The following is a 23,304-nucleotide window of genomic DNA, read 5'->3' as shown; positions in this document are numbered from 1 at the left end:
CTGAAGATTTTTTTTATTATTAAAGCTGATAAAATATTTTGACATGAATAGATAAAATACGTTTAAAAATATATCAAAAATTGAGGTGACATGTGGGTAAAGTGTTGAATGCAGAAGCTAGAGGGGTAATGTGTTAAATAGATACGCATGTCAGCTGAGATCATTTCCTGCCACTCTAACCTATAGGGAGCCTTTGGACAACACATACCATCTTGTTACCATTAAGAAGTCATTAGTCTTCACTGCCTGCATTAGGTTGTAATTCTTGCTGAATGTTAAAGCCATAGAGGGAGCCCTTTCATGAATATACTTGTAAATCTTGAGCTTCGGGTTCAAAATATATTGAGAAAATGGTAGATATTACTTGATAATCTCCATGGGCAAAATAGTTGATTTTTCCCCATACAAAAAATTCTTACTTTGCCTGTATAAGTTATGACTTATCTTCATAACATTGTTTGAAGATACACTAGATCTTTGGTTAATTCGTTTGAAAAGGTAAGTGTATTAACTACACTTCAAATCAACAGCAATCAAGTCAAACATGCAAGGTGCCAAACCAGAATCCCTGATATGACAACTTGAAAAGATAAAAATACACTGAATGATGAGAGAATGAGAAACATCTGTACTATGAAATACGATGCAATACACCAGCCCTTCATTTTCTTCCGTTCAACCGACCAAATAGCCTCAAAAACTTTCTTTATCTGGATTATTATTTTGGATTGAATTATAATGCATATGGATCTTTTAACTCGGTCAGTTTCAGTGCTGCTCATTAGAAATAAACGTCACTTGAGATTATTATTATAGTCCAAATCATGACGCACATTTGGAGGACCTGGATCTAGGTTTGGATTATTTTAAGATTGGCTGAAAAGTAGGTAGAAAATAATCAAGCGCACAGCAAGGGCCAAAGTAAACTAGGGTCTATTATTGCCAATGACTGAACAAACAAGAATATCAAGGGGTTAGAGGAGGGACCGTGTGGGAATCAAAAGCTATTGATCACAAAAAGTTAAGTGTAAGAATATCTGTAAAAACACTGAAAGTATGCATACAGTACATCATTCTGCTAAAACATATGAAATCAGTGTTTTTTTTTAAAGCATGACGCAAAGAGTACATTCAAGCCTTAATGGTATTTTAAAATGATTGCAAACCACTTGAGTTGCCTGGCTCAGGATGATGGACGCTGGGCTACATAATGTTTCCATGATTGTGGTTGAAAGCCTGGATTTCTGTGAAATTTGAGCTCATTTGGTTGCACTTTACTTCCCTTGCACACTGATGGCTCTGAAATATCTCTGACACACAAGCTGCACAAGCAGCTCTGAGCCCAGGCTTCGACCGACATTTTTTCCCCCACTAATCAGCCAGTATAAAATGTTATACACAACTTTTAATGCTGGATTAGGACCTGTAAACCTCTTACAGACGTTTCCACTCAGAGAGTTGAGAGCTGTGTGTGTACGTGCATCTCTGTGGATGTGTCTGAGCGACCTCATTGAAGTCAACCGAATACGACCCACTGGGTAACTGTTCTGTATTAACAGAGTACTTACTGAACTTAATAGCTGACCTTTATTCTGAAGGCAAACCTCCATTCATCCAGCAACAGTGAGTCCTACAAGGAGCGATTATCACGTCTGGAGGGAGACAAAGAGTCACTAATTCTGCAGGTGAGATTAGTCATTAATTTTTTCCCTATCTGTTTCTTTTTGTTTAAGATTCATATAACCTTTAAAAGGCTGTTGCAGTGGTAACACATTCAACCTAAAGCATTTCTTGATTATAAAGGCGAACCAATTCCATTGGACATGAGCCTGCTCAAATAAATGTGGACATGTTACACCACACTGTTAGTTGGAACTGATTCTACACAGTGTCCATATCACATAACAGTGTCAGAGCAGAGAGACGAGGAAAGGAAGGAGAGAGGGCAAAGGTAGATGGGAGTGTTAAGTTGTAAATATTGCGTAAATGCTGTATTTCTTTTCCAGTGTATGGTTGAAGCAACAGTTGCAATGCTGGGCTTGGTGCTGTACCAGAAAGTCTTGTTTTGTGTGATTTCTTTGTCTGCCTGTACACAGTTTGTGTGTAGGTGTGTGCAGTTATGAGGAGTGAAACAAGTGCTTATCTCAGACAGGTTGAGGCTAGCACCACCATGTGCGGTAGCGTGTAGGTGTGTGTGTGAGAGCAGGTGCCCTGTTTGTTTCTTCAGGCCTCACATAAAACATTCCTTTATAAAAATCCACTGCGGTTGAATGGTTGGACCTGCCTCTTAGCATGCAATTAGCTATTATTTGGCCTTAATAGTTTCTGCGCAGATTTACATTCAACCTGCATCGTGCTGATGTTGCCAAAGCAAGCAAAGCATTGCAAGCACTCACCGAGGCACAAAGAATCATTCATTTCTTCTCAAACACAACGTGTGCACTGTTGGCACAACCCTAACTCCGACCCAGAGAAAAATTTGTGCAGCAATTAAATGAAACTAGCTATGATATTAATGTGTGCTACGGTAAAAGAGAGAATCTGGAGCCTGAAGAATTTTGCTAGGCGTGGGCTGCAATCATGTGATAAAATGTTAACCTAACTGGTGGCTAAACAGTTTTATTGTCAAGTAATTATGTAGAAAAAAAAATCTTTCTCTTTCTTTCTCTTCTTCGTCCACACACACAAATGCAACAGGTGAGTGTGCTGACGGACCAGGTGGAGGCTCAGGGGGCCAAGATCAACGATCTACAGAGTTCTCTGGTGGAGCATCAGCACAAACTCAACTCTGCAGAGGAGATGCTACAGCAGGTACACAGCTTTACAGACCTCCAGTCTGAACATCTTACATCAGACTTTCTCAATACCAGAATGTATGATGCACCACTGGACCAGCATCAGGAAACTCTGACTGTCATCTGTGAACATCCAGGGCTTTTAAATCAATATTGTTCAATTCAATGAGATGTGACGGGGCTCCAGACTGTCCATCTATCTTTTCTGTATGGCTCTTGTGCAGAGCCGATCTTTTCTCATAAGCTGTAGAATGTAACTCGGGATGAGTTGCGCTTCCTGTGAAGAAATTCCTTACTGAGATTCCAGCGTATCTGGCTGCAGATTACCTTGACAACCAAAATATTTAGGACGCTCAGACTCATTCCAGCACAGTGTCTCAGAGTGTATTTCTGGTTCATGCAGGGCCAGAACGGTGTGTCTGGGCAGGTGATTACAGTACTATTAGCCACACCCCCAACCTGTAACCACTAGTCCCTGCATGCTCACACACACACACACACACACACACACACACACACACACACAGAGGGAGGACAACAGAGAAAAGAGGAACAAATGAGTAAGGGAGGAACAGTTGAGAAAGGTGGAGAGATGGGAGGGAGAAAGAATAGGGGTGGTGCTCCTTTAAGAGTTAGAAGTGCAACTTTCAGCGTCTGCAACTTTCGACTGCTAAGGACACTGAATGGAATGGATGCATAAGAGTTTAATCTACTGAAACTACAGTACGTGAATCCATTGCATCCATGAGGGAAATACACTTATTCTTCCGTTGCTGGACACAGACACTGGAGCAGGATAAACCAGGTACTGCACAGACTAAATCTCATTCTTATAATGCAGCTCTTGTTATATGCCCTTTCAAAGTAGACTGTTTCAACGTATTGTGGCTAATTTCCAGGACTAAATTCCTCCAGGAATGTGTCTTTAAGTTATCTGATGAGTTGTGAATGTAATACGCACTTCTATGCGCTCGGCTGTATGTGTGCAGCGTTTCAAAGGGCAGCCAGGGCTGGTTTCTTGGAGACATGGTCATTATGAGGCTTTGGACCTGAGCCGTAAATCTCTTCCTGGTGACAAAGCTCTAATATTTTCCATGTGCACTTTAGAAGAAGCCCAGATATTTTCCAAAGCCAGAGTTTTAAATGGATGTATCCATATGTACTGTTTGCCTATGTCAGATGCTCATTTCTGGACTTGAGTGATTTAGCACCTGCTTGACATCAACCAAATTAGTAATACATCTGCCCACATAGCCTGGCTTAACTCCCAAGGCTGACAGCCATTCAGGGCAGATTGTCACAGAACTGTATAGCAGACCCACAGTCCCCCTCAGCACCAGGTTTGATTGGCCGGAGTTCACTGTGAAATGCACCTGTCAAAGTTATTTTAATGTTCTTTCTACGAATGTTTTGCATGCTCTCTGTACCTCTCTCTCTCGCTTCCTTTCTCCCCCTCTCTCTCCCCCTCTGCTGTGTACTTTGAGTGAGCTGTGAAATAGGCATTATAAATAGTGGTCATGGGTTGTGTATATTTAGCCACTCAAACAGCGTCTGAAACCAGTGGGTTTGTCTGAGGGGACTGTCATTACAGAGCTGTAAGCTTGCTGTTCCTCATATTTAATGTTGCCTTTGTTCAGTAAGTATTGAGTGTTGTCATCATTGGAGGGACAGTGTATTCATGTATGTTTGTATTTACTTGTATGTCTGTTTGTGTTGTTTCATGCTCTTGCTGAATGCTGTTGATGACAGGAGCTCCTGCATAGGACGTCACTGGAGAGCCAGAAGCTGAGTCTTATGGGGGAGGTGTCCTACCTGAAAATAAAGCTCGCAGACATGGAGGGAAAACAGGGCCAAGGGGCCGAAAGGCAGCACAAAGCTGAGGTAGGGCTTCTCACAGAGCCAAAATGCTTATTATTTGTGGCCAGAAAGGTTTTATCTTTATTATTCAATACAATATATAGGTACGGCTGTGTTTGAACTTTTTTAAGGCTAAAATGTGTCCATCAAAACAAGGTTGCATTATTGAGTAGTACCAGTTGGACTTGATTCACTTGCTTTTTATTAATAAGTAATGCATTCCTCCAAAGTCTGACCCAGCAATCAGTTGACTCTGACTTTAATTTCACAATTAAACCTCATAGTTTTGCAAATTTGTGATTGCGAATGTGATCGCAACAATTCCAAATGGCCTTGCCGTTTTTTTTTTTCCATAGAGGGCTGTTTGCCATGAGGAATTAGTTTAGCTGAAATCCTCAGGAACTTCTTTTTCACCGAAGTCCTTGGAACGTTTAACCTACTCTGCCAGGAATGACAAGGGTACACACAAAAATCTGCCTTGTGTTCAGATGGATTGAACCTCTAAGTCAGCTGGTGATTTTATGGAGGACCATAAACACTTTCTGGACGGATGCAGAGGAACATTCACCCAAACCCTGGCTCTGTTGTTCCTAGGCAAAGTCTACCGGAAAAAAAGTCTCTGAGGGGTTTAATTTTTTTGTCAGTTTAAACTGAATCATATATTTGCTTAAGACCGACGTGTTAGGTTACCAGCAGACATCCTGGGCATTCAGTGACCATATGACTTAGACAGAGAGGAAGCAGGGGAAGCAGTGTTACTACCTGAAAGGATACTGTACTGTATGCAGTTACTGTCAAAACAGTGCTGGTCAAAGAGCCTTTGTGTCCGTAGGTTAAAAGAGTTCAGGCATAGCGGAGCTGGCATGATGGATGGCGGGCCAAATATGAGCGTGTGTAGGCTCCAGCCCAGAGAATTTTGTTCTTGGTGGTGGGTAAAGGTTGACTAAGCCATTCTGACAGAGGGACCCTCTTCCTGACAGAAGGCATGTTCCTAAAAATGTTTGACATCTATAAAGTGAATGAAAAATTATTGATTTAAACAAGTTTAAGTGTTTATAGGGATTTGATTTGCATTTCCAGGCAGAAGTAAATGGCACACTGTAGGAGTGTTTTAGTGGACAGCATTGTTCCAGCACTTCTTAATCCTGCTTTCGTCATGTGCACAAACGCAACTTTCCCTACAACAGCTGCTCGGACTTAAGGAGAATAGGAGAAAAATCGGCTTTGAACACTTTACTGGCCTCCCACGTGCTGCCTCCATTCCACAAACATGTCCCCCCCCCACACACACAGTAACTTGTAGAAGCTTACTTGCTGTGGAGCCTGCAAACTCATAGTTAAATTTAGCCATAGAGGCACACCATATCATCTGTCATATCCGCTGTACCAGACCCCAAGTGAGACTTCCTGTGTTCACAGTCCGAGCATAACTGGGCTGCTGTTTACACTCTTTCTGAAGGAACATGGGCACGGACCATTTCTAAAAGATGACAAACCTACTGACCCCTCTTGCAATCTATTCAGGCTTATGGCACAACATAATGTTGAGAGTTATGATCAAAGCAAGAGGGAAGTTCAGGTTCATGAAACAATAAAAAACAAATGTGTTTACCTAGACCAGCTGACTAACTAGCCCAGCCAAAGAGTTGTGTTTCAAATTTAGGTTCACTATCATCTGTATGTATTCATACTCGGGACCAAATCTACACTTTCCGGGTTTTAATATCAGATTAAGTAGAAATGAGGTAGAGAAAAAACCTGATTTTAAAGATCATATCTAAAACGGTGTACTCACACACAAACACAGATATTTACACCTATTCTACAGTGTTTCTAAACTTTTCTCTCAATTCTTTCTCTCCCACTGCATCTGTCAGATTGTGGTAAATTTCATTAGTGAGCTGCAGGAGCAGATGTGTAGGTTTCAGAAGGAGATCAATAGCAAGATCCAGGAGAAAAAGGCCTTGGAGATCCCGGCTGATAGCACTTCTCCAGTCTTGTGCCCCACTGAGTCCACTGAGGGCAGGGGCTCAAACCCCGGGCCATCCTGTGACAGAACCTCTGGGGTGACACATAAACTAGAAGAAGCTCCAGATGGGTCTGATGTGAACACACGCACCCTGGAGGAGGGTAGCTCAGATGCAGAGCAGGAGTACCACTGTGGAGGAGAAAGTGTAGGCACAGCCTGCCTGCATGACTTCTAATGTTGTGTACAGCATGGGTTGTCTCACTGTAGTGTGTGTCTGTGTGATTAAAAGGTTCAGATGCAAATAGAACAAGCTCTCATTAAATATCTGTGGCAGAGCTTAATGTCACTGTTTATTAATAATAATAATAATCTTAGACAAACAGCAAAGCTAATTGTATTTATCCTATGCGTCAGTCTGTGCCCCAACTAACAGTTGCATTTCATGTAATTTAATAATATTTGTTATGAAAGAGCCATGTGCAGATTAACTTACATCACCTGGATATATACAGTAGCTAATGTTCTCATATGATCTGTTTCAGGGCTTGTTTAAAGAGCTCAGGATACTCAAGGACAAGGTGGAGCATCTGGAAGATCAGAAGTTACAGTATGAAAAGAAACTCAAAGCAACAAAGGTAAAAGAGAGTTTTCATGGTGTCTAGACTTTGCAATACAAATAGCCAAATTCCACTGCTAACTGTGCACTTAACTTTCCTAAATGCTGCCCAATCCGATGTTCCAGCCAGTTAAGTGAGTCATTCTGTTTTGCACACACTCTTCCTCACCTATGCTTTCTTAAGTAGTCTGGGAACTTTTTACCTTCTATTTGAAACTGTGGTAGAAATAGATTTAATGATGGCTTCGTCCCTTTTAAATGTCCGACTTATATACTTTGGTAGAATTCCATGGCATTAACTAATAAGAGACTAGATTATCCCTCCTAATATTTCATTATCTCTTTCTGAGTCTTACTTGCTCTCTTTCACTTCCAGTACGACAGCTGTCTGTATCTGTACGTTAGATTTAATTCATTGTGCTGGTATTCTTCTACCTGCCCACTCAAACAGTAGTTTGATTTGAAACAAATTTGCTAGTTCACTTTTAACTCAATTTGTTCACAACAAACTAACTCATGATGCCTGGTCAACCTATAGTCACAACAAGATTGGTATTGGTGTTTTTGAAGTTTTTAGTAGATCATCAAATATCCCATTGGCATCTCTCCATCACCTGGATGTGTTCCCAGAACCACAAACACTACATTTCACAGAAATATCCTCCTTGTTGTTCTCAGTTTAGAGCTTTGCTTACTGGTTGAGGATTGTTAGACAAATATTGTTTTAACCTGGCTTGGAAAATCTTAATGGACGCGCTTGAATAATTGGCGACAGATGTTGATATGACAGAGCTATAAAAAGCTTTTATGTGTGAGTTTATGAAGCTTACTCCGCCTTTTAAAATAAGCCAGTGTGAAATAATGTTTTGATAAAGCGGCATAATGTCACATATGTTGAAAAAAGTGTATTTTCTACTTTGTTCCACACAACATACAGGCAGGACATACTGGCAACGAGATCAGCCTGAACTTGACTTTATTGCCATCTGTTTATTCCTCATACTGTGTAACTTACTTCAAAACAAACTACAAACTCCAGACAGTAGTGGCCTAAATTGGTTCTTAAGAATTCAGAGAAGAAACATTTCTGTGCTCTGTTGTGGGTGTCCTATATGTAGGTAGTGGTGGAAACAAACATCAATATCTTAGCAGATTTGGGTTTCAAGAGAAGACGTGTACTGGCATTTTCAATTAGGATGCATGTACATGTCTTGTTTTTGTGACTGTGAAAGTGCTTTTAGCTATGCATGTTTAAACAGACATGTTTTGGCAGACACAGTTCATTTGTGCAGAACTGCATGTCCTCCCTGCTAAGATTTCTCACTGTGTGGCACCCACAGGCAGAGATCAGCAGCCTTCAGCAGCTTCTGCTCAGTAAGAACGCTGAGATCGAGAGCTTGCACACTCAGCTGCTGGCCAGACCCTCTCTATCCCCCGAGAGCTCGGAGAGAGGTAAGAAAAGCACCCTGCCTCGAGCCCTCGACCAACCCGCCAACTGCCTCTCAGTGTGACAGAGTTACCCAGCCTGATAGGTGACACAGTTAATGACTCCTTTTTGCATTCATTAACTCGCAGTAACAGCTGTGGGAAAAGTCTGTCTTGGCCCTTAATACACTGTCTCATCAAGGGTCTCTGTCTCTCTCTCTCAGAGGAGATGTACAGGAAGAGGCTAAACACCAAATGTAAGCCTGAACAGTACTTAATGAAAATCATTTTAAACCCATGGGCCATGTCTGCTTCTGATCTTTTATTTTTTTCCCCCTCTCTAAAGACATTTCTCTTTATTTTATTATCTTTTATTTCCTTCTGCTCCAAGGGGCAGCTTTGACAATCACCAACTGGTTTTCCAAAATGACTTGATGCACTGTCTCTCTTCCTTTTGGCCTCTTCATTATCTTTATGGATTACTGAGAGCAAAACGTCTTGTTTGTTCTTAATTTTGTCTGTCACAGATAAGCACTTCTCTTGGGTACTTGCTTAGTATAATGACTGTTCCTCACCAGCAATTCTGCCTGTATGCCTGCAGTTGTCACAAAGCAAGTGTCTATGGACTGTGGGCCCAAATATGTGAAAGCTGACATGGCTAAAGCTATAATTGGTGGATAAAAAAAAGGCTTGGGTGAATCTAAAAATACAGGGTTTAGATGGCACTCTTGTAAGGAATAAATCTACATGCTAGCATGTATTTTTGCCTTTCCTTTCTTTCTTAATAACCATATCCCCATATGTGTCTTCACAAAATGATCATTTCTATGAGATGAGCAGCCGCCTATACAGATTCATAATGAGTGTGGGGTTTCTCTTTGTAGACCAGGAGCTGCAGAAGCTTAGGAGTGGAATGAAGTCACTGGTAGCTGCCAATGATGAAAAGGTGAGTTACCACTGATTTGGAAACCTGCCCTTTCTCTCTCTGGTCAACACAGCTGTAAGTGATTATGCTGTATAGAGCAGTGTGTATGTGTTGTCATTGCTTTACTACAATGTAAAGTGTCTTACTGGCCTGTATATAGGAGTGCGATCATCCCTGCTGTTTAAAAGGTTAGAAGGTAACTGTTTTTAGATGTTGTCATTTCTCAGAGGCACCTCCCTCCAACCATTTATAGTACAGAGGGGCTTTTGTATTCTCCCTCCTGGAGAATCTTGGACTTTAAAGACTTGCAGACGCGGGCGTACATGTGGCACACAAGTGAAGACACACGAACACACACCCAAAAGACGAACCATTTCAGGCAAAGCCACACATAAATAGGCCTCGACCTGCCAAGCCTAATTTTGGAGTGAGCTGCATTAAGAAAACCATGTCAAAGCCAGGCATGGGCACCACTTCAAAAACACACACTCCACACAGCTGGTTACCACAACTAAGCTCTCCAGCCAGGCCAGTGTCAATCCCCTCCCTATCCACTGCTTTGATGTAAAGGCCATATGGTGAATGAGGGGCGTTTGTGTGGCATATTGGTCGGTAACAGAGTGAAGCATAGTCCATATGTGTGGTTTCTAACCTTAGATAAACATCTTAATTGGGTTTTGTTGACCTCTCTGTTCAGGACCGACGCATTGAAGAGCTCACTCTGCTGCTGAATCAGTGCAGGCAATTCAGAGAGGTCACTCACACCACAAGGCAAGGTAATCAGCTGTATGCTTCCCTTGCAGCAATTGTATTGTGTCGGCAAAAACCACCACACGTTGTCTGTCTAACAGAAACGTATGTCAGTGCTTGAGTTAAGGGAAAAATATTTCTTTGTTACTGTAGCTCCATCTGCTGTTCGGTCATTGTCAAATGGTAGGACTCCGTCAAGCAGCAGTGAGGAAGAGGAGCATGGGCTGATGAAGAATACTGACTCTGCCAGTGCAAAATCTGAGGATGTGAAGTCTGAAGTGGGTATAAACAATCTGATTTGGTCCCGTACTAGATGAAGTTCACTCTATGCATGAAAACAATTTTGATTTTGGTTCCTTTTTTTTTTAATCCATCACAGGTTTCCACAAACAGTTCTTCCTCCCAACAAACATCGCTTACATCAACCCAGAGGGACAGTGATCCCAGGTAGTGAAGTGGCTTTTCATCAATGAATGACTCACCAGTGCTTCTTCTTTTGGATTTTACTGAGATGATTGAGCTTTTATCTCCTCAGAACAGAGCCACAGACTTTATCGAGTAGCATGAATGACCTGACAAATGGACCTTTGGAAAAGGTATTCTTCAATTATCATACAAATAAGAACATGCTATCGTGCTGTCATTTATTGATTATGAGTATAATCAACATTGAATGCTTCCAATCCTTGAGTTCTCAACAGAATACACAAACTACTGCATTCTTTCTTATATAATTGTGGCGTAAGAGAAGTCAGAATGTGCTTGTTTGTATAAAAATTATACTGTCTTGCACAGTAATTTAAAGTCGTTTTCATGATTTAGTAAAAATGCTGTTTTTTCTATTCGTATCTGTGTGTGGTTTATCCAGACTGGTCAGGGTGACACCAGGAGTCAGACGCTGCCTGTGAATTCCTCTCTGTCAGAGCAGAACGGGGCTGGAGACAGCAGCAGTGAAATCCAGAGTCAGAGGTCTCCCAATGGGAGTGAAGATGGAGACTCTAGCCAAAGTAAATCCAGATATATTAACTCAGGCTCTACACGATGTTATTCATGCTATGATGGATAGTGTTCAGTAATAATCCCTGATATAGGAGCGGACTTCCTTTTTCTGTGGAAAGTTGTGAGGCCTTTAACTCCCATGAGCAAAGGCACAATTCATATTTGGAACAAACCGCTCTCCTTTGACCAGACGGCCACTGTACCTTTGATCACAGCTAATTACAGAGGCCCCTGACAGAGCAGATGGATCATGGGAGAGACTCTCTTACCAAACACACCCTCTCTCTCGCTCTGATTGACCACATTCATCTCGGCTCCACCCTTTCTCAGCTTCACTGACCAGTTTTAACTTGGGCCCCACCCTGATTTCTCTCAGCTGCGTTCTGCTATAGTGTGGCAACTAAATGGAGCCTGTATATTAGGGATCACACCTTGTAAAATTTAACTTAAACCCCTTCTTTTTCACAGGGCATTAACAGATGAATTATTTGCTAAACTCGATGGTGTGTAACCTGTGTTCCCTCTCCTGAATAGAGCATTGTGAAAAGGCAGACCACCACATGTGCACTACTTAGCTATTAATGTTCTGTTCAGCATGCAAAGAAAAAAGGCTTACTGCTTACCCAGTCATCATCATCATCATCATCATCATCATCATCAAGAGCTTGGGTTTAACAGTGCCTCAACTACAGGAAATTATAAATATAGGCTGTCTAATCTTTTCAAGGATACCATTAGTGAAATGCCTTTTGTTTTGGCAAGATTACAGTGACGCAATGTCTGCTCTTATAATCACAAGTAAACTGCCATTTTAACTTATCAAATGCATCTATGAAATGATGCATCTAAGTAGCCCTCACCAGCACACTCACACAAATTGAGTGTACATGTTTGTACTTAGTTGTGTTAAATTGAATGTGGTTTTTGCAACCTCTTAAAGGAAAGTTGGAGAGAGTCGACGACAGCACGTCAAGCGATAATTCCCCTGTTCACTCTGGAGCAAATAAACAGGCTGGCCAGCGAGCTGTGGGCTCACCAGAATACATGAAGAATAACAGGAGCTTCAAGAGACTCTGGGGAAAGTGAGTGTGTGAAAATACATTGATACGTCAACAGTACATCAACACACATGGTGTCTAAGTGGGCCGAAAACGGTACAACCATAGATATCTGTAGATCTAAATGGTCTAAATAACATATGATTTCTATGAATTATTACATGGCATAATTACATATTTTTAGATTATTATAAGTAACATCTATCGGTACTTATGTGGTATACAGAGAAAAAATTATTAATTAATAATTTATGCATATATTGAAATATCCATCTGCAACTACACTTGCCCTGCCATCAAGTAAACACATACTATAAAATTACTGAAATTACAGTTACACAAAACTGTCAGCTGTTAACACATAAATGATTAATTGACTTTCATTAGAATTAAAAGACTACAGTGATTTTAAGCATTTTGTATGTTTTGCATTACCTTTATCTTCCATCTTATTATTTATATGTAACAACAATAAAGTGAGCGTATACTGATAGTGCCAAATGCATTATTGTTGTACTTCTTATCCTGAGAGTTTACGCTCATCCATATAGACTTCGAAGAACCCAGTCTGGGGGGCTCCAGGCAGCAGATCCAGATGCTGGTCAGTTTAGAAGGGGAGGACTGCGTGCGACAGCAGGACCAAGACTGACCCGCACCCCCGAATCTTATGACTCTGCACGGTAAAGCTCAGTGTGCCTCCACCTGACCTTGTGGTACCAGACTCTTCTTTTAAGCTTGTAAGGGTTTTGTATCAGGTCAACATTATACTTTGCTGCCTCAGAAGAATTTGGTTTGTTTTTCCTGCCTCTTCCTCACCTCCACCACTTCCTAAACACCCAAATGAAAGAAGGCTCTTGTACAAAATTCTTGTTTAGTACATTTTTGGCAAAACCAATTTGACTTTACAGCTGGAGTGCAGGACTTTTATATTTAAATGAGCATCCATTACATTCAAGCTTTTGCTTCAATTATCTGATTTGTGCTTTTTGATTTCAGTGACATGAATATTCCATTCAGCCAGTGGACCAAGGAGCAGGTGTGTGGCTGGTTAGAAGATTATGGGCTGGGCCAGTATGTCAATCTCACCAGACAGTGGGTTGAAAATGGACAGACGCTGCTGTCTGCCACACCTCAGGATTTTGAAAAGGTCAGAGAATAAAACCACACAGTGAATGCCATTTAAATAAAACATCTTGCATTTACAACTCAGTTATTATATATTCATAAATCACTGATACACAGTTTTTAAGTATTAGATTAAAAAAAATGTTCACGGGCATAATTTGAATTGCATGGTGTGTAGGTAAACCACCAATTATACCCTGTTCTTTACTTTTATTGTGACAAACCTTTCTTTCCCACTTCAGGAGATGGGAATGAAGAATCCGCTGCACAGGAAGAAGCTGCAGCTCGCTCTCAATGCATTCACCACTAAAGTTATAGAGAAATCTTCAGAGCTGGACTACATCTGGGTCACTCGTAAGTCTCTTTCTGTATGCAACATTTTGATCTTTATGCTGCACATTTTCTTTTTAACCACCTCTGCAAATAGAGAGTCATTGCCACAAACTAAACAAAGACATGTAATGTGTGAGATGTATATTTGAAAAAATCTGAATCCAAATATAGCCAGCATTCAAAACCAGGAACTGAGCAGTTACAGTGAACTTGTTTTATCAGCATTGAAAGATTTAGTGAGTGAAGTGAACTCTGATTTCACCCATTTAGGCTGGTTGGATGATATTGGGTTGCCTCAGTATAAAGACCAATTCCATGAAGCTCGAGTAGATGGTCGAATGATACAATACCTCACAGTGGTAAGACTTAACCCTCATTAATCATTATCCATGAAAATGGAGGCCTGCAAATACATTCACTTAGATTTCAGACATGATTTCAAAATAAGATGAATGAGAATGAACAAGTGAATTTGTGTAACTTTCTTAAAGTTCACTCATATTCTTTTGCTGTTCACTCAGAATGACCTCTTGACCCTGAAGGTCACCAGTCAGCTTCATCATCTTAGTATTAAATGTGCCATCCATGTCCTACATGCCAACAAGTTCAACCCCAACTGTCTTCGGCGTAGGCCGGGGGAAGAGGTAAGCCCAAATGGAAAGGAGTAAGTGGAAAAACTGAAATTGTGGGTTGTGCCAGATTGTATTGTTTGTAGTTATATGTAGCTATATGTAGTTATATGTATATCTTGTGTTATCCTACATAATGTGTGCTCATCTGAAATGTTAACATTTGAAGTAAACATTTAAACATAATGACATTGTCACGAGACGTTTTTTCTCTGAGAAACTGCACTTAGATGGGGAACAGGTGTCGTAACATTAATTGCCCACAAGATGGTGACACACAGACGTTAAATACTTTCACAGTACCTCCACAGTCCTAGACTTGTATGTGCTCCATTTTGCCTGCAGGTGCATTTAGAAGATGGGTCAAACAGTCGTGAGTGAGATGAAAGGTGTTATAATGGCAGTTAATATGTATACTTTTTAAACTTCTTCAGAAACAGCCCTCTCCCTCAGAGGTGGTGCAGTGGTCTAACCATCGTGTGATGGAGTGGCTAAGAGCAGTGGACCTCGCTGAGTATGCTCCTAATCTACGGGGCAGCGGCGTTCATGGAGGGCTGATTGTAAGTACTTCAAAATGAATGAATGAAAGTTTTTTAAGTCATACTGACATGATATGGCTCCATGACATGCCTGGAGACATAAATGTGTTGCTGTCACCTGCTGTCAATATGCTCTACCATAGATCCTGGAACCTCGCTTCAGCGCTGAGACCTTGGCCCTGCTGTTGAATATTCCTCCACAGAAGACTTTGCTCCGCCGCCACCTCGCCACTGCCTTCTCTGCCCTGGTGGGGCTGCAGGCCACGCAGGAGAAGCGAGAGTATGGCAATGCCACAGGCCATGTGCCCCTCACCACCACTGCAAAAGTAAAGGTAAGAGCACAATCTAAGCCAAAGTGTTCTGTGATTGATGAAATCAAAATTATTTATTGATGGGTTTGCCTTTTTTTCAGCCAAAGAAGTTGGGTTTCACCCAGTTCAGTCATCTCAGAAAGAGAAAACCTGATGAATCTGCGGACTTTATCTGCCCAATAGACAGTGGAGCACTTACGGTGAATGGGGTTTCTCGCTTGCCCTCTGCAGCACTTAGAGGCCTCAGCCCCAGCTTGGACAGACAGCCTGAGAGGCGGGAGCAGTTGGGCATAAAAGCTCAGGCTAATGGCCCAAAACAATAATTTAAAAAATACAGTAGGAAACTCCACCCTCTCCACCACACTCTCCCACTAAGTGACTTTGTGAGTCAGTGGAAATTCTAATACAGAAATGACCCCAAAGGAATCCAAGTGATTTGCTGGATGGGCTGCAAAGACGCTGATGTTAATTGTTGTTAATATATTTTTAACCAGATGTTGCTTAAACAGTGTTCTACAATCAAAAGTGGTGATGAAATGTTTAATGAAAGCTGCTCTCTGCATTCCTTATACAGTTGGATTCCAAAGCTTTTTTTTTTTTTTTTTGCTTTAAAACAATCCATTTTACTGACCATTTTGTATCTGAACTTCTGTAGATTAGTTAGAATATTGGTGACCTTTTCTTGGATTTCTGGATGGGCTGTACGGTTTAATAATTGACACCACTTAGCTTGAGAATGTTTCTCATTCATTTCCTGTATAATTAACTAAAACAATATAAAATTGAGTAATGTTGATTGTTGAAGGTAAACCTTTTCTTCTGAAACTTCAAAGTCTTGTTTGTATAGCTTATATAACAGGTATTGTACGGTTGGCTTGTTTCATAAGATACTTGTGAATATGCAGTAATATTATAAGCAGGTCATCATTTAGACCTGTTGATTTTTTTTTAGATAAGAAGAAGAAGGAAAAAAAGACCTAACCAAACTATTAGTCTCCATTAAAGCAGATGATTTTGCTGCCATCTGGTGCTTAAATCCTTACTACTGTCTGTGAACAGCTTGATCATATTTAATTTTAGCTAAATCATAGCACACAGTACTCATGTGATTGTGGAACAGCTGTAGTTTTGAGTATTTGAGACTTTTCAGTTGCAGAAAAATATTAGCATTGTTGCATCATATTTCATTATAGTCAGAGAGAAGCTGAGTGTGGTGCAAAGACCTGATCACTTCCTGCAGATGGATCTTTAATGAGCACTTGATCCAAGACTGCCCACTACTGGTCAGCAATTAAAAATGCAAGAACACTTAGCTCCTCACTATTGTGCAGGACATTTTGGTCTTTTCTGGTGCAGATCTTTCAAAGTGGAAGGGCCTGAATAGCTGCTTTAATGTAGCTGGCTGCAGTAGACTGAAATGGATCCTGGTTTGATTTGGCTGGTGAGAAAATTGAAATAAATGAATCAATGATCCTCTGGTTGGTCAATATTAACAGCTACGTTTTAAAATAGGCTTGTTTTCATACAGTTGAAAAGTTTGTTTAAAGTAAAGAAAAAAATATGATGCATTGCCAATTTCACCGAAACATAATATGTGTTTAGGGGTTATACAGAGACAGTTAAAAGTAGTCATTGTCCAGGGAATGTTGACCCCATGAAGATGGTTTTTGATTTGATTGTACAATAAAAAGGATGTACAGTATACAGCCTCAACTTTGAACCAGTTTCAATGTCACAATGTCTGTTTCAGAACAAAACAACAGCAAGTAAAGAACCACGTCTCTGCTTTCTTTTTCTTTTCTGATTTTTCATCAAAGGCAAATAAAGTTTCAAAGAAATAGTTTGATCAATTACATTGGTCAACTATAACGATGTGCCCAGTTGTGCTCTATTGCATTTTTGGTCTTTGTGTGTTGGTCAAACCAAATAAAGAATCTCTCTGCTTTCACTTTCCAGACTGTAACCTCTGGCCAACTCTTTTGACTAGAACGAAGAATGACATTTTAGGCTGTGTGGAGCGGTTGTGTTATGACGTTTCATAATGTAGCAAAGGCAAAATGAAATATAGCAGATAAAATTGCCTTGATTAGGGTTACATTTGTCTATGGCTTGCTATTTGCATGCTTTTAACCAATGTCCATTTCATCTAATATCACTTTATCATAATGATTACGCAGTTATTGTATTGTATTGAGACAGAACTGGCATTGGTATGAATATTCCATTTCACATGAAACAAAGTGTAATAAATTATACTGTGTAGGGTTGTTTTTCACCAATTTTCCGTCCAAGTGAATCTACTAGGATTCTGCTGGCGTGTCTGGTAAAGTGGCGGGGCAGCTGTCAGCTCCCCTCTGAACCCTCTTGCAGAAGCACACAGCCTCAATTAGACCAAACACAATAATTAGGGAATCTTTTACCTCTGCATAGCATTAGTTCCCTAACAGAGAACATCCTGATCAATGATTACAAATGACAGGTTCATAAATAAATTAGTCCTGCTGATAAGTGTGTAACACGATTCGATTGATCCATGTTAAATGATAATTGCAGGGCTGCAGGAGTAGGGATTGGGATAGTGGGTTTTGCCAAATTGTCTGAAGTTTGAAATACAAAGGAGGTTATTGGTGACGTATGATTGTTTCTCTTAATAATTGCAAAGTATCTGATACACAGTATATGCTAGCAGGCAGGATACACACTCAGATAATGTTGACACATAGTGAAAGTTTTCAAACCAGCAGATGTCAGTGTTGCCTGTGGATATGTGGTGCAACAAAGACTGCCAGCCCTGAACCTCCAGAGTTGACTCAGTGAGGTGCACCACTGAGTACTTAGATAGACAAAAGCTTGTTAGTCTTCCAGCTATTTAGCACTATTGTTTAACGTTCCCCTTTTGTACCTGTCTGTTTTGTATCGGTCACCGAGGGTCAATATTGCATTTCGATTCAGTGACACTATAAGAACGTGTTGCCTGTTGGACTGAATCGCTACATTTGTAATCACACTTGCAACTGGATAAGTTGGACCATGGATATCATGCCAACCCAAAAGTCATCTAAGGATGTCACATCATTAATCAAATACTGGGATCAGTCTCATTTGTTCCAAACGTTCTGGAGTTTGTGAATTAGCCAGGCAGGTAATGGACAATTTTAGATACAAGCTTATTCTCTTACAGTAAATAGTCAGTACCCAAATGATCAATCTCAAAAATGGAGAGAGGCATGCAATAGAAATAAAAAAAAAACCCAGCAAAACACAGCTTTAATATGGCTGTAAATGTATCATTCTACATTGTGTTGGGTGTGTGTATTCATGTGGGTTTATCTGTGTGTATGTATGCATGTGTTAAGAGAGGATGGCATTGTTTATAATAGTGCATCTTAGCTAATTTCAGTAATGTGATCCAGCCTCCACTAGCTGACAGTTTAATAGCTATTATTTGTGTCACCCTCTCTCATAATGCTTTAGCAGTAAATTGCTATGTGCAGGAGACTGTGGTATGACTGACACCTTACCTTGTAATATGGTATCTATTGTTTTAATTAAGTGAAAGCGATTGTGACATTTATTGGTTTCCAACTTACTTGTTAATGGCAGTATAAGAAAAAAAAGTGGAAGTAAATTATCATGGTTTACATTGCATAAATAATTTGCAAAGCTTTTGCTAATGATTACACATTATTCTCCCCCTGTGACTGTCAATTCATTTGAATACATCACAAATAAAAACACTACATTGGTGATGCAACACAAACCCCCTCTTGGCAATGCCTGAGCTCTCTCTCTTCTCTCTCCTTCTCTCAGTCTCATCTCCTTTCTGTGTGTTTGTGTGTGTGTGAGTAATGTTTATTTATTCTGTATCACGTTTGTGGTGGAATTTTCCGTTAAAATTATAGAGGCAGACTTTATTCTGTTACCAAGGCTACTGTTTAAAGTAATGGCAGTCGCCTGCGTATTAGTGCTTTAAGTCATCACCCTGTCTGTTTGATCTATGGACTCACTCAGATGTCTTTAGTGGAGCGTAATCATGTTTTTATATGATGTCACTGGTCGTTCCTGTCATTAACTTGCCACCAGCTTGCCAGTTTGGGGAACATATTCGATGTTAGGGTGGTGCATGTGTTGCATACTCTCCATCCAGCCACTAAAGCTGTATCTGTCTCCAGCACACCAGTTTGTTCTGACAGGCCTGCCACAATGATGACTGCATCACCCAGATGTGGCAGAGCAGCTTGCGAGCCATCCCTGACACGCCGTCAAAAGGAGCAGCCAGCCGTCTGCATGAGCCTTCTTCTGCCCCATCAAACCTCAGAGCCCATCTCATTCCGTACAGCCAGCCACCATCAGCCAGGCTGCTTCTCTCTGTTGGCTTTCCATGATGAGTGCATCCCAGCAGGCTTTTTCTGGCTTACATGTTGTTTTATAATATTTATTCCCAAATTCAGTGACTATAAATCTCCTCAAATTATCTGCAGATGATCTGAAGTCACCACATAGAAATTATGACAGTGGCAGTGCAAAACAAGCATGTTTGGACGTGATTAGGGGAAGTGAAGCAGAAGAGCTTGGTTACCATCAGCCCATCTTGGCGCCAAGGGGCATTTTTATTGGTAGCCTGTCACGCTTAGTTTCTGGACCGGCTTTATCAGTGCCTGAAAAATGTGGCGAGTTTATTGAGAGACAGGAGAGAAATCAGCCACTATGAGACAATGCAGCTACAGCTAGAATATATATCATGTTATCAAGCTTTGAGTTATTCTGATTGAATACAAAGGAAAATTAATTGCTTCTATTTCTACGCTTTTCATATTTTACCAAAAATTCTTGTTGTCAGTGTGGGGCAAAATATTTTACAACGTCACCTTGCAGTTAAAGATCTGGAAGCATGTCTTGTTTAATACACTAACCCAAAAATGTAACACAGGTTTTTCAACAGCTGGTATAAGAGTACAGAAGGGATAATCCTGAAAGTGGTCGGACACACGCAGGTAGACTGAGAGCAAAAACACAAATCTACGATAGTCAAGGAAAAGGATCTGGAAAACTGAAGCATAAACGACTGATAAAGAAGGAGTGACGACTGTCCACCTCAATGTCTGAATGTTGGTTCTGGCTGCCAAAACTATCACAAAAGTGCTGAAACTCAAAAGAGTTCCCATGTCAGAGGAATGGACGCAGTGTCCTTACCTCAGGCCATCATCATGGGTGATCAAGACTGACATGCATCACCAGAGGCTTTCATGTCCGATGAGAACACCTGTCTGACTCTCTGGGTGAAACTGGACAGAGGAATGCCATTGCAAATAACATTTCAGATGTGCCACAGCGGCTGAGAAGACATGGTGGCATTGGACACCAAAGCAGACGCAGAGGTATGGATAATGCTGCTGGATAATGAAGGTTTTTGTTGAGCATGATAAAGAAAATGATAGTTGTCAAAGCAGTCAGTCACGCACACATTAATAAGCCCTCGATGCTCGGAAATTGTTAAAATACACAAATGCAGCAATAACCTCAAACTCCTTATGAAGATTACATTTTGTGATGCCGCGGTTCAATAATGTTTGTTGTGTCTCTTTGCATTGTTCAAAGCTCTTGTTCATATCAAAGAGTTGCGTATCAACTGGGATCGTGCTGACAGATACTTTGTTTTAGACAGCTTTTAGAAGATGCACACTGAGACTGCAATTCATGTGGATTGGATTATTCTTAGTCTTTGGGGCCCATTACAGGGACACAAAGAGAAAGTCAATCAGTAGAGGTTAATGTAGACAATCTTTAAAGAGGACAGACAATGAATGCAAAGCACTCTTGAAGTATTGCTAACTAAAAGTGTCATGCCAGTGCTACAGTGTGTGCGTGTATTTAAACATAATGTACCATATTACTGTACCTGTTCCACTCCAGATTAACCATACTTAGCAGAAGTAATTGGCTCCCATTGTTTTCAAAATCAATTAAAGGGAGCTTGCAGCACTGCTACTGCTGCCTTGATTATTCAAACAACATATGTACTTTTTTTTGTTTTTATAACGTTTTAAATCCACTGTTAAGATCATAAAGTGTATTTAGTTAAAACAGATCATAGCACAAGCACAGTCAGAGATGGCAGACCCCACTTTAAGGGCAATGACTTCTGGGTCTTATTCATGACATAAGTAAAGGCAGGATCTGCAACTTATTCTAGAAGCACTTTTTGTTATGTTGGTTGGGCCTTTTAAGAAAAAAAAATCTAGTGTCTGTAGCTGTCACAGGACTGTAATAAAAACTTCAGTTGTATTATTCGAACCAAATGAAATGACTGATGACTGGCTGGCTACCCTTGCCTGTCTGTCTGCCTGTCTTCCCATGCACCTGCCTAGCTGCACACACACTGCAAGTGCACCCATTCCGCATGACCAGAGCCACAGGTAGCTAGCAAGCTAGCAAGCTAGAGGCACGAGAATGGTACAGAAAGTGTGGTCCAAATTTCAGTCAATGACCGACTGTCATAAGTTACGAGCACGAAGCAAACTGTCACTGAGCCGAAGAACGAGAGAGAGCAGCTGCTGACCACAGCAGACTTTTGTTTAGGCTCTGAGCCAAGCGAGCAGATGCTATGAGCTAAAGGTAACATTATGTCTGTGACGGCTGTTTTGCTTGTGTTTATGTGATTGTGGCTTTTAACAGAGTTGTTACACTGAAAAACTAAGACAGGCTGTAAGTCTACTGCTGTGTACAGAACAAATGAGGGACTCAGACGATGGTGGCCAGTCTTCTCATCACTGGTGTAGATTCGTCTTCCACCAGTAAAACTATAAACTATTTTCCAAACAGAACCTTAGCGTTTGACCTCTGGGGCGGCGCAGGGTCATGATTCTACAAATGTCTGCAGACTTTGTGCAGTATTTAGAGTACACAACAACCACCATTTGGGACTATAAAGCTGAATGGCTGAATTTTAAAAATTGTTTAGGTAGACAGTTGGTGATTCCCCCAATTGATTCTTTACTCTTTTTTTCTCTGCCTTATGCTGAAAAAATACGTTTTAATTAATTGAATTATCAAATATATATGACCAGCCTTCTTCTCACGTGAGGGGTTTGACGAGAATTAAATCAACTCTAACTTCATGCTATGTCGTGGTGCATCCCTCATGGGAAGAAGAGAAATGTTGACCTGTTTGTAAGAGGGAAGCACATGTACAAACAGCTCACGACTGTGATACATGTGATCACAAAAAAACAAACTAAAGAGAAAGGGGGAAAAAAAAAACATTAATGGCACTGACAAAAATATCCTCAACCAAGGTGCACTTACTTTGCATTCCAAAAGCTTTCAATCACATCTTTTGGAACTCCTCAGAGCTCACTCCAGGTAGAGATAGTTTGGTTATCATGTAACTTAAATAAGGAACTGTGGTCAGGTGATCGTGTACGGGGGGAGATAATGAGCTCTGTCTCTGTACAGGGATGGTCTTCAGCCTGGGATATGAATGGCCTCGATCCTTTTCAGGGCCGCCCACAGAGTCCTTGTTGATGACTTTGACACGCTCCCATTTGGCCCTGAGTGCCTCTCGGACTTGCTGCTGCTTTTCTCCATCCTCCACTTCACTGTGTACGTGTCGGAGGATCCTCATAACTTATCTTTTATTTTGTAAGTGGTGGTTATAGTCAAAATTTATAGATTTTGGTACGTCTCCATTAATGGGTTTTTTCTGTACACAAATCCTTTATTCTCCTGTCAGTCTTTACATGAGCACAGGTGTCAAGGAGCAGTAGCTCACCATCCACCTCCTGTACATTATGAACCTGATATCTGGGTTGAAAAGTCAAACTTTTCCTTTAACCATCGGTACAGCAGATCAGAAAACACTTGATTTTGATTTTATTAATGCTCATATGAGTTATTTTGGAAAGCACTAAGAAATGACTATTTAGACACTCGTTCATGAAGATTTGTGATATGTTTTGAAAGAATTATATTCA

At 40.7% G+C, this 23,304-nt stretch overlaps 1 protein-coding gene across 4 annotated transcripts; it reads left to right on the top strand.

The window, feature by feature from the left end:
• Positions 1-2,702: 2,702 nt before the first annotated feature.
• On the top strand, positions 2,703-17,413 carry ppfibp2a (PPFIA binding protein 2a). 4 transcript variants are annotated; one of them, XM_070836233.1, is made up of 21 exons: positions 2,703-2,811; positions 4,545-4,676; positions 6,530-6,826; positions 7,164-7,256; positions 8,578-8,689; positions 8,887-8,919; positions 9,547-9,608; positions 10,285-10,363; positions 10,491-10,615; positions 10,717-10,784; positions 10,873-10,933; positions 11,206-11,344; positions 12,277-12,418; positions 12,946-13,074; positions 13,391-13,541; positions 13,762-13,873; positions 14,123-14,211; positions 14,374-14,496; positions 14,916-15,041; positions 15,164-15,352; positions 15,433-17,413. In XM_070836233.1, the coding sequence occupies exons 1-21, from the start codon at positions 2,800-2,802 to the stop codon at positions 15,652-15,654; spliced, it is 2,496 nt and encodes an 831-aa protein (XP_070692334.1). In that variant the 5' UTR covers positions 2,703-2,799; the 3' UTR covers positions 15,655-17,413. The 4 variants fall into 4 exon arrangements, with proteins under 4 accessions (XP_070692334.1, XP_070692336.1, XP_070692337.1 ...); XM_070836234.1 differs by lacking the exon at positions 2,703-2,811 and adding an exon at positions 4,345-4,431; XM_070836235.1 differs by lacking the exon at positions 6,530-6,826.
• Positions 17,414-23,304: the final 5,891 nt, after the last annotated feature.

This window comes from Pempheris klunzingeri, chromosome 1, assembly GCF_042242105.1.
Source record: "Pempheris klunzingeri isolate RE-2024b chromosome 1, fPemKlu1.hap1, whole genome shotgun sequence".
In the NCBI taxonomy this organism is placed as follows: Eukaryota; Metazoa; Chordata; class Actinopteri; order Acropomatiformes; family Pempheridae; genus Pempheris; species Pempheris klunzingeri.
Note: the sequence above shows the minus strand (reverse complement) of the source record. Positions and strands in the feature narration are given on the sequence as shown.